Here is a 15,341-nt window from a genome sequence, read left to right on the forward strand (position 1 = left end):
TTAAGGAGATTTTGAGAGGTTTTTTTCCTCCTCTCAATACAGCCAAATGATGCTGTGATGAAAGCAGCACCCTACCGTGAAAGTTAAACATGACCCCTAATCCTTCCCCAGAGCTTTTTTGTTTTCCACGCATTAGCTATCAAGCCTCACAGACACTGACTGTACAACTGTTGCCAGATATGGCATCACTGTAGTGCTGACAGTTTTGAGATTTAGGTTTACGAAGAGATACTCAGCAACCTATTCTCTACATTCATTTCAGTCTCTGAGGAACTTCTCAGCAAGTTTGTGAAGCAAACAAATTGCAATAAAAGTGTGAGCTGTGGAGCATTTTGTGCAAGCTACCTGTTTTACTTTCTGTTTCTTCAGTGTGGATGATCACATATCCTGCTTTCTCCTCTGACGGGGTTACAGTGGATTCGCTCTTTGTGCTATGGACAGGACTGGGTGATGCGAGACTGCAAAGGAAATGGGAAACAGTTATTTCAGAGTGCTGATCAACATCACCCTTATCCAAGATAAAAGTGAATATGCAGGAAGTCTTGTTGTCAGAATTATCTGCATACCAGGGAAGCCAGTAACAAACTAAACTTGGCATGTAACTTTTCAATCACTCTACATCAGTGTGACAGCAGGCTAACTGTTACGCAACCCAACGTGTTTCTTCATTTTCCTTAACACAAAGTAAGTTTGCTGCTTCCACAGAGCTTACAAACACGCAGGGAAAAGACCACACTTTAAGGTTTGCTCAGAAACAATTTGCTGCAAGCCTTCTATGCACGTTGGAAGCTGAACAAAAAGCCACCCTGGCTTTATTCATGTCTCACCCCTGGGTTTCAAAAGCACCCCTGCAATCAGAGAACAAACTTAAAAATATTTTGTTCTTGGATTTTCTAGTCAGATAACACTCATTTGTGTTCTTAGGTTAAAAGTTCTTTAAAGTACCCAAATATTTTCAGTGGAGTCATCTCAGCTGACTGTGAGGTCCAAACGCAATCTTTTTTTCTGAAATTCTTCTTACATGCATCACCCAGACAACAAGAAAAGGTGGCTGAAGCTCACTGACCCATTCAACATACCTCCAAAGTCTCAGGGACTAATCCTCGCTAGTGTGAGCAGGAGTTAATTTTTCATTCTCCGCAACACAGAAACAAAGGGCAGAAAACAAAAAGGAAACAATGTGGAAAAATAATAGGATAGGTTCAGAAAAATAAGAGGTTTCAGCAGCTTGCCCTCCACATCTTCCCAGCACTGCTGCTGCATACTCTGCAGCTCTCCCAGAATCTGAAAAGCCTTGCAGTAGAGATGGAAACTACTTGCTTGCAGCTCTGTCTAGTCCACTCCCACAGCCAGTGCTAGCTTAGTTCTCATTTATGTTACAGAGCTTTAAACCATCTAGTTTAAAATGTCCAAACTGAATGGACATTCACCACGTTCAAGGAAGAGACGAAGACAACTTACTAGGTGAAAGAATAACCATCTTCTAATGGGGATCTCTAACAGTCACAGTACCTGTCCCGTCCTGCCCAAATAGGGTGTGCGTGATCATTAAAGGGCTCCAAGTCGCCTGGCTTTGCTCAAGGATTTATCTTCAGGAAGACTAACTCCATTACAGCACTCCTTCACTAGGCACACGTTGTACACACCACTTGTAACCAGCCGCTTGCTCCTGCTTGTCACTGAGTGGGTGCACGGTGCAGAGCCCCTCAAATGCACTCAGAAGCCCGATGAAGCAGTACCACAGGTCAGTTGCCCCACTCATTACCCCATCAATGAGTTAATGCTGAAAACACTTCTACGCTTTTTGTATTGGTCACCAAGCCCGTTAGAGTATGAAATATCCACTCGTGATTTTCTCTTTAAAGTACACCATAATTCATGATTAAAACATGCAGAAATAAGTGCTGGGAAATTAAAGCTATTTAAGTTTTATGATGCAAACTGTTCCACTTTATTCCTTTTACCACTGTTTGGCTTCTTAACCCATATATCCTTGCTCAGCCGAGTCCCAGAGCTGTCAGTGCCTGCAGAGTCAAGGCTTTAGGGAAACAGCCCCAATGATAAGCTCCAACTCCCATAATTTTAACAAACACCCCACCCCTGCTGTTTCAAATGACAACGGCAACAATCGCTCACCATTTGACCTGTTTCCCTCCCATGATCCCACTTTAACCTTTCGCCTCACGGGATCCGTTTCCTGGGGAGCCTCAGGGTTCTGGCTACAGACATGCCTCGTCCCTCCACCAGCTCAGAATTCAGTGCAGAAGACGCCAGCTCCTGTCAAACTACGGGAGAAATATTTGCAAGGCAGACCTCTTCACGTTAGCTTGAAAGATTCACAGGCGAAAAAACTCAGGGTCTTTGCAAGAAGCCATCTGACGGCAGATCAGCAGCCCCTGCGCACAGATTTGCTTCCAGAGCTGGGGAATCCTGCAGCCCGGGTTTTGCTTCTGCTGATTTTCCTCTCGGGTTATTTGTCTCTTGCTGCTGCATTTTGGTCAGCCGCACAGCCGGTTGTTCGCATAACCCGGACTGATCTGGATTCCCGGTGGCGTTTCTCAGCCCATTCTGCTCTCCTCAGACCCCCAGCACCTGCTGCAGATGCCAACGAAGCGCCGGGAGCCGGTGCTGCTGCAAGCAGCCGGTTCCCTGCTCTTCCAGGCTCGGATGCTGCCTCAGAAGACGGCATGCAGCACTTGCCAGCCCTGTGCACGGCTTCTCCTTGCTGCTATCTCCAGCTCCCTCTCCCTCCTGCTGTCACACAGGCTGTGCGAGGCAGAGCCTTTTCTCCGAGCAGCCCGGCTCGGCGTGGGGGAGGGAAGGCAGGCTGGTGGAAGGGGAGGGGAGAGGGAGGAGGGAGATGCGTGAGGGGCTCGCTGGCCTGGGAATCAGGCTGATTTGGGGAAATTTTCCATGAATCATTTCTATCGCCTTTGCTTGTTAGAGCTGCTGTCCCTGGAAATCTGCTGTTCAGGCTGCGAGCTCTCTGAAGAGTTACCGCAGGAACGAGCCGGTGCCAGGCGGGAGATGCTGCCCTGGGACGGATCCGGCGGCAGCACCACGAGGCGCAGGGGGTGGCTGCTGCTGCCGGAGAGAAGGGGCTTCCTTCTGTGGCTCATAGCTAAGCTAGTACATTTCTCTCTGTAAGGGAAGAGAAACAAGCACCTTCTTTTCATCGCCACGCCTGGCGTCAGCAGAGGACAGCCCCAGGAGCTGGGGGTCGGGTTGCTCCCAGTTTCTTTTGGCAGATCACCGACCAAAGCTAACAGCAAGCCCAGTCCTTGTGAGCACCAAAGAGTCAAAGCAAAAATACAGAATATTGCTACTGTTGAGCCTTATTTCTGAGCACCAGGCAGTGCCTGGTGCCCTGTAACAGGGCAACATATTCCCGATTTCATAAGGCTCAGTATAAATAGATCCTTCCCCACTTGGCAGTTCCTCCCGCAGTTCAGCAGCCAACCTCTGTGTTTGTAATTGCTGCGCCTCTGGTTAACAGCATCAGATGCTTTTTCACCAGAAAAGCCCCAATCTGTTCTCTCCTTGCTCACACACAAGTGCTCTAACTGGCAGTGCTGGAGGCTACGGAAAAAGTTTTCCTGCCCGGCAGCCCGGAGCTGCTCCCCAGCTGAGCCCCACATGCAAAAAAAGCCAATATCATCACCCTGCCTGTTTTTTCCCCAGTCCTCCAAGCTATGGTCTCACCCTTTGAGGACAGAACCAGCACCTTGTGCATCCCCTCCCAGTCTCTCTCCTGGGCCTTGCTGCTGCTAGACACAATGTGGTTTCCGACCTGCATCCCCGAGGTGACGAACCCACACGCTGGATGGGGAATATTCCCACTCTCGAGATACCGCGGTTAAAATTTAATTATGTATCACTGCATATTCCCAGCTTTAATTAAAATTGTTTTAGCTCCAGCTTGATGCAATCTCTGATCATTTCCTGTTGAGCTCTCAGTGGCTGGCTGTGCATCCCCACAGCACAGGATTAGCAGAGCTCTAGGAAAGGAAAAACACCGGGAAGGCTGCAAGGGCTTGGGGCTCCCTTCTGCTCCTGATCTGTATGCGCAGGGAGTGGACCAAAAACGGTCTTGGGCTTTCAAGCTTTCTAATTCCAGATAAAAAGCAGCTCCTACCAATGAAATTAACCAACGTAGAGAGCATTTCTCTGCTTTTTTCCTTACTTATCCCTGAGCCCCACATACTTAGCTTTTCTAGAATGAGACCGCAGTAAAGCTTTGCCAAACACATCAGCCCTCACTGTTTCAGCCCTGGGCCTCTATCCACCCACACCAACTCACATCTGGAACGCCTACAATATGAACTGTGCTCCAGCGTGGAGATGTGCTATTTTACCCTGGAAAACAAAACAGGTTTATAAGTTCCAAGAAGAAACAGACTAAAAAATAGAAGAATTCTTACTGAAAAAAAAAAAATCAAGATAACTCACTGCAGATTTTTCGTCTACGTGGTGGAACATTTTCTGAATCCACAGTAAATAGAAAATTGTGGAAGTTAATTATTACACAAAGGCTCTCACCATGTTATGCCCGATTAGGGACAGTACCACCATTACCATATGGCAAGAGAAATGGCATTGTATGGGAAAAAACAAAGCAATGTAGGATGTGCACATAAAGTTTCACTCACCAGCAAAATACAGCCACAAACAGACAAACAACTGTTGTCCAACAATACCTGTTAGGGTAGGAGAGTACCTGTAAAATACTATGGCTGCCCTAAACTGAACAAGGAGTGGAAGGTGGCAGCATGCGTCACTCACCGTCCTACTGAGATCACAGTTCAAGAATCAACATCAATTCCTGTGACATTAGCCATGAAATCGTGTGGCCAGGACCAGAATTTTTACATCTTCCCTCAAATGACAGCTTCCAAGTCCACTCTCTACTGACATCATGTGGAGGCAGTGGTCCAGTACTGGCTCACATGGAGTTTCCACACCCATCCAAATGTTTATGTCCATATTTAAAGCAGACCTCACACTGATACACAGCAAATTGTGAGCAGAAGTACAAACTATTGTGTGTTTTTTTTTTCCTTCCCTCTTCTCTTTTGGACTAAGTGACATTAATGCTTAGGTACTCAGAGGCCTCCTTGCACTATGGGAGCATCAAAAGCGGCCCGAGAAATCTTGTGGAGAAATCCTGCTTGCTGAGAAACTGTCAGAGCCAATCCGCCCCAAGAAAATCAACCTCCTCACTTCTGCACAAGAAGGGAAAATAAAAGCACCCAGTTGAGGCACTTTCGGCAGATGGCCCAGGCAGGACAAAGAGGCAATGAACGAGAGCTGGTACTTACACCGGGGACAAGAAACCGAACCAAAGAGCTGCAGCCATGCCCATGCAGCTCTTACTGTGTTCCAGAAGAGCTTAAATGGAGCAAAGCAGCATACCCAGAGGGAGAGCAGATATGTTCAGTCATACAGCCTTTTGTTTGCAAACTAGTCTCTTGTTCTCCGGGGAAAAAGGGAAAGGCTGTCTTTTACTCTGAATCTACCCACAGTAAATCAGCTCCCCCACCATAGCACAGTTTTTCTTCTACTGTCCCTTCAGCTACACTCTCTCCTATACCCATGAAAATAAAACAACATAGCCACGTGTCCTCCCTCTCTCCTCACTGCTCAAATAAGTAGGGACAAGAGTTATCACTTCTGCCCCAAAGGAAAGGAGAGTGAGAAGAGCCTGTAAGGCATCAATGTAATGTGTCATGACTGGCACACGCTGCCCAGGTTCTGGGCAGACTGTTTATAGCACAGACCACATACTTCTCAGGATCTAAGTCCTGCTTTAAAGGGCAAAGCCAACTCTAACATAAACCATAGTGAACTTTTGGGACTTCACAACAGCGTGCAGGAGATTTTTCAGTAACATAATTTAATGTGCAAGTCTGGGGGATGGAAGGCTAAGTGAGATACCCGTACATCTAGAGACAATTAAAGGTGATGGATGAGGGCACGATGGCAATGAAGACACAGCTGCAGATCCCTCAGGGACTGTAGGCTTGGATTTACAGACTGGTGTATTCCCATAACTACTATTCAAATCCACACGCCTGTCACCTCCGGCTGTGTCTTTCCTGATCCTATTCCCCTGGTCTCAGGGAGAGACACTCGGAGCAATGGTAACTCAGAAATTCCTAGCTCTTATCTATGTGATCACATCATGGATGAGACCAATGTCATCTGTCATTTTTTCCACAGTAAACCACTTCTCCATGCTGGTTCCCGAGGTTTCATTCTCCAGATCAGACAGGAGACTCTACGTTGGGAATCCTCTTTTCTTTCAGAGCTAATCAGATCACAACGACAAAGGGCATTTTAAGGAATGCCAGACAAAGGAACACAATGGGACACAGCTGGGCAATGAAGTTCCTTACCTGGAGGAGTGGGACTCCAAGGCGATGTTCTGCTGCCCTTCATACTGCTGCACCAGTGCCCGGACACTCCAGTAGGGGTTTTCAATCTCCTCATCCATGCTGCTGTTTCTGGAGATAAAAATCACAAAATGAGTGAAGCCTCATGAAGAAGGGGCAGAAACGCTTCTGGTCTCCAAGGAGGAGGGGAGAAAAGCTAATGAATAGAAGGCAGGAAGGGGGGAACCATTAGAAAACTTCCTATTAAGAAAGTTCTCCCATCAGGGAGCTTCATCTCATCTTCTTGGTGCGAGGGAAATGCAAGCAAACACAAGCTCTCCTTGTAAACTCATCCCTTATTCTGTGACTAGAAAAACAGAAAAGCTCTGTGAAGGCAAGGAAAAGGACAGAATCTGCAAAGAGAACGAGGACTGGCTTTGCTGAAGAACTCCTGACCCAATGACTTTGCAAGAGAAACCTCTAATATTTAATTTTTCAACAAAATATACCATTTCGGCCTCATTTCCAAATTACTTCATGGGTAGTCCCTTGAGCCAATATAAGATGGGCAAATGACCTTCAGCTGTGTAAATGAAACCCTCAAAAGACAGCCATCTGGTTTCCATTTAACTGTCATTACTATTATAATCCACATAGCACCTTTTGCAAGTGTTAAATGTGCTTTTCAGAATTACACATTCCTTCTGTACATGGATCATTTCCCCTCATTATCACCAGAACTCCTCCACTTCCATAGAAGGATGCTTCAGCTGATTAACAGCACACAACACTGCATCTGCCTACGTAGCAGCAAGTGGAAAATTGGGGCGAACAGCAACGCAGAAAACCACTTTGCACAACAGGACCAACACTACAATTCTGGCAACAACTGCTCCCAGAGCTGTAAGCAGCACCTGTAGTTAAGACCCTCGTTTTGTTTCACTTGAAATGGGAATGTCTGCAAGTAAACAACACCAAGAGGGCACTATCCTCAGCATGAATTAGGAAAAACGAGGCAGCAGAGCTCCCTCTGGCTCAGCCATAAAGAACTGTCCTTTTTCTGTGAACTAACACAGGTCCAACAGTTGTTTTGCTGGAAAATCCATAAAGGACCTGGGATGCCTGCAGTTTTCATTATGAGGCATCCAGCATAGATCAGTTGTCCCTTTTGTTAGGGCACCACCAATCTAGGTTTCAGTGAGACAGCAGTGGTTTTTCTCTACATGTTCACTGAACAGGAATACCTCACATCAGGAATTGTCGGGATAAAGAGACATCTACTTAAAAAGGAAACGGTGTCCACCTGCTAACACAACCTGAATTCTCATAATCAGAAAAGAAATCATTACCTCTGTCTGTGCCGGAAAACGTCCCGGCCAGATTGCAAGACATCTTGACGAACATCTGCCAGAGCAGCCACCGCCCCTTGGGCCACTGCAGCAGCTGAGCGAGGCCTGTGGCTGGCAGATGACGCCGACGAGCTCTTCCCCGTCATGCCAGCAGCGCTGTGATTCACTGCTCTTCCGGAGCCCGGCTTGAAATGAGCAGCTAAGGCGAGGATCAGCCTCATGATAGATTTCAAGTTCCCATCGACAATATCTGCAAAAGGCAAATAAAGCCAAGGAGGGTAACGTTAACGTGAAGTCCCACCAGAGCTGCCTCTGACCAACAAGCGTGAATGTAATTAAACCCAGCAGGACCGTGCCAGTAAATAAGGACTACACAAAAAAGACTGAATTACAGCACTCATTCTTAACTTTACTCATTTTGCACAGAGCAGCAAACCGACTGCTGCCAACTGATTCCAAGTTTAAATGCTTTGAACAGACTTGAGCCTTCCCTCTGTGGCCATTTCCAGCTAATAGTCCAGCAGGTTAAATGACAGCATATTGTAATTACCAAAAGCTCCCTGGATGTCTACAGCAGTGACTGAAGGCAACCATTGTATTGGCAGCCACTTCAGTGAGCACACGGGATTTGCATTTCTTTTTTAAAACTAAAGACCAGAGAACCAGAGAATAAGATACCCTATTTTTTTTTAGTAATAGGGTACCTTAAACTATTTGTAGCACCTTCCAAATGTTAACTAATCAGTTTTAATTATCTCACACGAGGCCATTTCCTCCTGTGTACAAGCTAGCTCAAGCATTTTGGTCTTGGGCTCACTGCACAGATCAGCCGTTCTGTCAGACTCAGATTTTTAAAACGGTTTAGTTGAATTCCCCGTTACACCATCACTTGGTCTTCTCATTGCTCAGTGAAAGAAGAAAAGGCACTTTGGTAGCAGCACAGTGCACAGGAACAAAAAAACAGTCAAGAATACGATATCATGCAACCCAAAACCTGTTTCTAAGCCACAGGGGAGGGAGGGAAAAACCAACCTCCCCCACAAAACGACGCATTATCTGTTTCTGTTTGATATGAGGCAAAAATAGAACTGGGTGTTCAACAGCTAGAATCATATGTGGCAACTGCAAGGGGCAAGTACCTTTTGCTGATGTCTGATGCATGCGGATCTTTTTTGATGCCACGAACTGTAAGACTTTCTCCACATTTTCCCTCATCTCCTGCTGGCTGGTAGGGTTGACCTGAACTCCGTTCAACTTCTCACCAGCTAAAGAAGTGAAAAAAACTTGATTAGAGGGGATAGTGCTTAGTGCTGCCTTGGGAATTGCTATAGCTGTAGGGGCCAACTTTATGTCTTGTTGGACTGCGAGGAGACATGCGTGATTTCTTGTCCTGCTTATAAGATACCCAGTACTAGGAATAAGTACACTGGAGGCAGACCTTGCAGCATATTGTCTGAAAAGGGGCATTTTTAAGCATACTTCATTATTCTGCGATTACTCCTGAGTCACTGTGAGCTTCTGTGTGGAAATAGTAGACTCTTTTGCTGAGACAGACAGCATTATCCCCCAGAGCTGCTTCTGCTCTCTCTTATAAATACCAGCATCTCAGCAAGCAGCTCACTCTTCCAAAAATGCCATGCACTAACACCATTCCTCGACATGGCAAATCCTTTCATGACTCCGTTCCAGCCTTGTGTGAGTTAACATGGTCCCTGATCAGTTCTGGCGTCTCTGTCACAGGTTACCTTAGAGACCACATACACAGTTCAAAAGGTCTGCGATTTGGCTGCGTTGTAACTGACTGCTAACACATATGGACCTAATAGAATTGCCTTTATGATTTGCTTTATGATTGTTTTAACGTGAGCCCTCCCCCAAGCTCTGACGCTCATTAACGTCCGCCAGTCTGCCTGACAGATGTCGGAGCCAAGGCCAGCCTTTTACACGAGATCTAAAACTGCAAGATGAAAAACAGTGCCATATGGCATTACTGACCTACAATCTCAATAAGCGAGGCAAGGATGACTCCATCTCTGAGATCTTGTCTCAAGTCCTGGACTGGCTTTATTGTTGGCTTCTTCTTCAGCTGGGAATTCACCCAGGCCACATATGCCTGTAGCTGTTGCTGAAAATGGAAAACAAAACAAAATGTTTGCACATCATTGCCTTTTCAGGGGGCAGTTGCACAGCTCTTACTTTTCTCTCTCTCTCTTCACAGATCTCACTGTCTTTTGCCTTTGAAAACAAAGGGATGGTCTCATCCCTGAAGCCTGCTGAGCACGGACTTGACATCACTGCACACTGTGGTGCAGCTTGCTCCGTGCCAAGACAGGATGCGCAGGCAGGCAGCATGACAGTGCCAGAACAGGGTCGCTCACAGCATTTAGTGTCCTACCCCCTGTATTTTTTTTCCCCCTCCAGATATCTAGAAAGTAGAAAACCCACAACGCAGAAGCAAGAAAACCTGTGCTACTTCCCATTAAACTGCCATCTATCACAGGAAACAACTGGGACAGATTTCCTGGAAGAGAGTCTGCCTCCTCTGCACACCCAGCATGGCTCATTTGAAGAAACCCATGCAGCAGGGAAGGGTCACCCTGTTGTACAGCCCCCTTCCTCCATTGCCTCGGAGCTGCATGGGCGTTTCTAATGGACCGATCTCCATTTCTGCGCAGGGCCCTGTACCCCTGGAGATGACTTGTCTCAGCACCTGCAGGACCTGACAGCAAAGAGCATCGTCCTTGCAGCAGGTCGTAGCCTCACAGAGCTGTGAGTGCTGCCACAAGGGGAAGAAATTCAGGATGCTGGTCAGTGTGAGGACCCGTCTGGCACATGCAACTGAACAGAAATAGAGCAGATTCACAATTTCTTCCTTTCCACCCCACCCCCTAGCACTCCCATGGCCAGCAGGAGCCCTGGTGACACTGAAATCCCTTTGGGCAGGGCTGGTGTGGCACAAGGAAGGTAAACAAACTGATCCATTTATGGGATTACCTCCTGTTTCACTAAGCTTCCCATTATTCTGCCCATGCAGCAGGTTTTAAGACCTCATTCCATATTATCTCAGCAATGTCAGAGTTTATGCTTTTACGGCCCATCAAAGTCACAGTCTGATCACAGCTTCACTCCTAATTATCCTGACATGGGAAATCCAACGTTAACCGCGCCACGGTTCGGTCTGTTGGTTCAGAAAGACGCCTGGACCGACGTTCAGTCAGTCCTGCTTACTCAGCGGAGCTGCAAAGCAGGACACAGGACACGAGCTTGGGGGCCTGCCTGATGGCTTTTGGAAAAAAAGGGGAAAAAAAAAAAAGCAGAAGTGGCAGAGCTTGCTGGAGCAGACTTGGCCTGTCACATGGATGGGGTCTGCGCGCTCTCCTTTGCCTGTAACGGTAACAATGCATGTCAGTTTTGCCTGCCCCCCTTTTTTTTTTATTTGCTGCTTAATGCAACTGGGGACTGCAAAGAAGCAACAAGTCGTGGCTTCTCTCTCCCGCACAAGCTCACGATGCTGCACTGATTTCCAGAACTGCACTGGTAACTCCTGCCGAACTGCAAGAAGCATCTCTGCTTCTCGCAACCACATTTTAACTGATGGTGGGGGCACTGAGATCCAGCCTCACAACGGCCTGATTCCAGAGCCAGAGACCACAAGCCTTCAATTACACATATTCAATAAAGCTTTAATTTATTCAAGGAAATGCCACTAGAAAAAAAAGGTGGGTTTGCTTACAGTAACACAGCATCGTTACAAAAACATCTAGATTCAATAAGAACGATGTATTAAATAAGGTTGCATGAAAATTGCATCTGATGTCTATGTAATTTAGGGAAGTAATCCCTCACAACTGTTTACCATCCTGCTGTCATGTATCAAATTATTTTACAATGTTCTGAACTAGGCTGTTATCCTGTAGTAATTCCACAAGGGCACAGGCCCTTCCAGCCTACAGAAAGCTTGCAGTTTTATGTAAGAGTCTATGTGGTTCTTCCATTCAGACACCTCCTTTTTCACTCAAAGGGAAAAAAACCTCACTCACTAAGCAGTTGGCTTTCTTTTTATCTTCTCTCAGCATTCTTCGCATACTCATAAAAAAAAAAAATCATTCTGGCAATCTTTCAGTCTCCGTTTCTTAAAAGCATAAGAATGACATTGTTATTATTAGAAGGAAAAAAAAAATCACTCCTAACGCCCAGTGCATTTACACTTTAAACAACGCTTGTTAAAAAGGGGATTTTGAGGCAATGGAATATGGATGTCACGGTCACAAAGGAGAGAATTTCACACCAGTAGCTGCTATAATACTGTAGACTTACATTTTGTTAGCGGTGTAAATTGTTTTTTCCACTAACGCATAAGATTTTCCTGCGTAAGTTCAGACAGTTGGCCTGAGCAGCATTTCCTGATTTTCTGTCCAAAAACTAGAAAAGCTAACGACTTTACCAAGAGTCTTAGGTTGCTGCAAAGCAACTCTGGAAAGTATTCCAGCTATCTTCCAGCACATAATAAGGAAAAGCAAGATTTGCTACGATCTGTTGTGCCAAGAGAACAGCAGCCCTACGCAGCCTCTTCCACCTCCCCAAAATGCCCCCCAGGCTGCGCTCATCAGCTGCCCACACAGACGCTCACGCCCAAAGCAGATGCTCCACCGCTCCTCGCTGCTGCAGGCGCTGCAGCTCAAGCGACACGTGCCCCATCCAGCCTCACACGGGTCTGGGCTCCTCAGTCGTGGACTCCCAGGGGGAAGAGAAACGAGGCTGGGAATGAAGAAGGAGGCGGACAACGCACCTCAAAGCGTTCCTCCTTTCTTTTTCCAAGACTGTGGTCCCCGCTCCTCCACCCAGGCTTTCACACTGCTTCCTGACAACAGAGCAGGCCGTTATATTTTGTGCGTGCTGAGTAATTAACAGCAAGAGGTGCTCATCCCAGAGGCAGGACAAGCAGAGCACGCCCCAGGCCAGGTGAAGGATGCAGAGTGAGCCTTTGTGGCTGGACCCAGTCCCCCAGAGCTGCTCAGGTGCCTTGCTCCAACAGGTGCTCACGTTCTTATCGCTGCTCCTCTTCAGCTTTTACCTTTCTAGTTGAGGGAAAAGGCCCTGCAGATCTATTACACCAACTCCTGGGATGCTGTGACTGTGGAATGCAGCTTCCTACAAAGCTCCACGCTGCACAGGATTTAACAACCCCTAGAACTTCCCCTTGCTAGGTTATATTCAGGCCTGGCTGACAGCTACATCCAAAAGCAATCAGAGAGGAAATGATTTTTCTGCCTAGCTCGTCCCTTACCTTTCCCTGAATAATTCTTCCCTCAGCCACTGACCTCTCGGGAGTTTTCTGCTACTCCCCTGCATTTTGGACTAAGCTTCTGTTCAACTAAATCCAGGACTTAACGGAGCAGACACTAAGCTCTGGCCCTACAGCAATATTTCTTTCAAAAACAGGCTTTTCAGAGGAAAAACGTATCAGCCTAGTCTAAGATTTACTATACAGAGCAGAGGTTATTAGGATTATGGCAGAGTTAAGCTTAATCCTATTTATATTAACACAGCTTTGTGCTCCAAAAAAAGGCCAGGTTTGCCTGTACCATGCAGCTGGAAGAGCAGCTCCTCACCTCACCAACTCCTTACCTGAAGGAACTCGGAGCCCGCTTTGCTTCAGCTCCCAGGCAGATCACTGCTCGCATCTGAGCCGCTGCAAGCCCTAGGGGAATTCTTAGGGCAGGAGAGATTTTAAAGCAAGGTACTAGAGGTCGCCCCCAGTTGTAAGGAACGGAACAACTCGCAGGTACTTCTGCTAGCAAATTACAGGTTAGTGCTGTAGTGCCTTTCAGCAAACACTTCTCAGAGCAGGATTCCACTTCAGATCACTTACCCAGCCCCTACCCTGAAGAAGTGCCTCAGCCCTACTGTGCTTATGGGAAAGGAGCTGCTGAGGTCAGGAGCAGACATCTCCGTGCTTTCTATCGACAGCCAGCGACAATGCTGCCTTCAGGAGGAAAATGCCCTTCCAGCGTCAGCCCTTCTTCAAACAAGCTGCGAGCCCTGGCTGATAGCTACAGTGAAGTGTCATTAAGCAATGCGGTCCACAGGTGGAAGAAAAGCAGCAGCTCCATGGCAAACCTCCTGGCAGCTCTAAGTGTCCTTGCTATTCTCATTTAACCGGTGGGATTCAGCACCTGCTGTTTGGGGCTCAGGTTTCTCTCCCCTCAACCACAAATGAGCCCGGTCTGCCTGCCATGAAATATAGGTAGATCGTGATGCCGTGGTATGCTGCTCTGTCGTTTGCTCTCAGTGCCATCTACACGACCCTGGATAAGGTTAATTCATTAATATGAACTCCTCTGAGATGAGGGGATTGCACATTTTTAAGTTGTCCAAATCTTCTTCCTGGGCAAAATGATTCTTTAGTGGGCAGATGCCTTCAGAGGGCCTGATACCCTTGCTATCACGTTAGAGAAGACCCCCAAGACACTCTGCTTCTAGAATAGACACGCCGCCTTTTCTGCACACAGTTGATGAATCTGAATCAATCCTTATTGTTGGATTTAGGGACTCTGCCTGGAAGAATCAAGTTTCTCTTAACCTTTACTCTGCTCTTCCTTTATGCCCTGTGGACGCTGCCCAAACACCAACTCTGACGAGGTCAGTAACAGACCCCGTGCTATGAGGTTGGTCCCAGCATGAAAGGCATTTAGTGTCCTGTCTGTTTAGGGCGCTGAACCAAAAGTCTGCAACAACAGAGCTCAAGGGGTGGCCTAATTACATCAGGATGTGATTTTAAGGCCTTGTATAATTCCTAAGCTTTCTGACATTATCTTAATTAATTGAGGCCTGTAATTTGCCATCCAGTGCCCCTCAAGTTTAAGATTTTTTTAGCTTTGGTTCGAGAAGGCCTTTGTAGAAGCAGATAATAAAAACTTACAAGCAAAGAAAACGATGTTTCTCTCTGCTCTGAAAGCCAGCAGAAGATTTTTTTTTTTTCCCCTCAAAATTGCTGCTTGATTCAGGCTGTTTAATGTATTGAGATGATGAATCCAATGGTGAAACACACCCAGTTATGGACAGGGTAATGCCAGAATGACCGTGTGTACCAACGGGACTCCTCTTTCATAAAACTCTCACTTTAAAGCAGGAGATGTAATATGTTTCAAAATAACTTTTGGCCCTATGCACATTTTCCAAATCTTCTATGAACAGTCTGTCTCGAGCACAGAAGACGCCTCAGTACGGCAACACAGTTTGGAAAAAGAGGCACCCATGCAGGCTGGTGCACAGCAGGAGACAGGACAGCTTGTGAGCTGCAAAAGACCAGGAGCTCCTTAACCCTTCACCCACATCTGAGTGAAGGCATGGACGTTTCCAACATCCTAACATCTGGACAAGGGCTGTTCACAGATTTGCTGAGATCCAGAAAGAAAGATTATGCTGAAGTCTTGCTGAAATTCTAGCCAGCACGCTTCCTATAAAACTTCAAAGGTCATTTTCAAACACTCAGCAGCACAAACGTTTGGGAGGAGCAGCCCAACGAAGCCCTTAATCCCCGGTATGTTCTAGGCACGCTCCGTCGGATTTTCCTCGTTTTAACAAAAACCATTTCTTTGGTTCAGTGAAGTCAGTGAAT

The 15,341-nt window shown here is 46.7% G+C and overlaps 1 protein-coding gene across 7 annotated transcripts in view; it reads right to left on the reverse strand.

Moving 5' to 3' along the window:
- DIXDC1 (DIX domain containing 1) overlaps positions 1 to 15,341 on the reverse strand; it is a 40,978-nt gene that overhangs the window by 14,892 nt on the left and 10,745 nt on the right. For 6 of the 7 annotated variants that reach the window (XR_014574717.1, XM_083808555.1, XM_083808554.1 and 3 more), the window contains 5 exons: positions 9,716 to 9,845; positions 8,860 to 8,985; positions 7,721 to 7,970; positions 6,396 to 6,503; positions 346 to 458 (listed from right to left, as the gene is read on the reverse strand). Coding sequence is in view for 6 of the 7 variants with exons in the window: in XM_083808555.1 (XP_083664681.1) it covers positions 346 to 458; positions 6,396 to 6,503; positions 7,721 to 7,970; positions 8,860 to 8,985; positions 9,716 to 9,845 (727 nt within the window). In the remaining variant the exon portion in view is untranslated. Of the gene's footprint in view, positions 1 to 345; positions 459 to 2,136; positions 5,114 to 6,395; positions 6,504 to 7,720; positions 7,971 to 8,859; positions 8,986 to 9,715; positions 9,846 to 15,341 lie in introns of those variants that run through there. The other variant, XM_083808558.1, reaches the window with a different exon arrangement.

The sequence above is a fragment of the Anser anser genome, assembly GCF_964211835.1.
Source record: "Anser anser genome assembly, chromosome: 22".
Lineage (NCBI taxonomy): Eukaryota > Metazoa > Chordata > Aves > Anseriformes > Anatidae > Anser > Anser anser.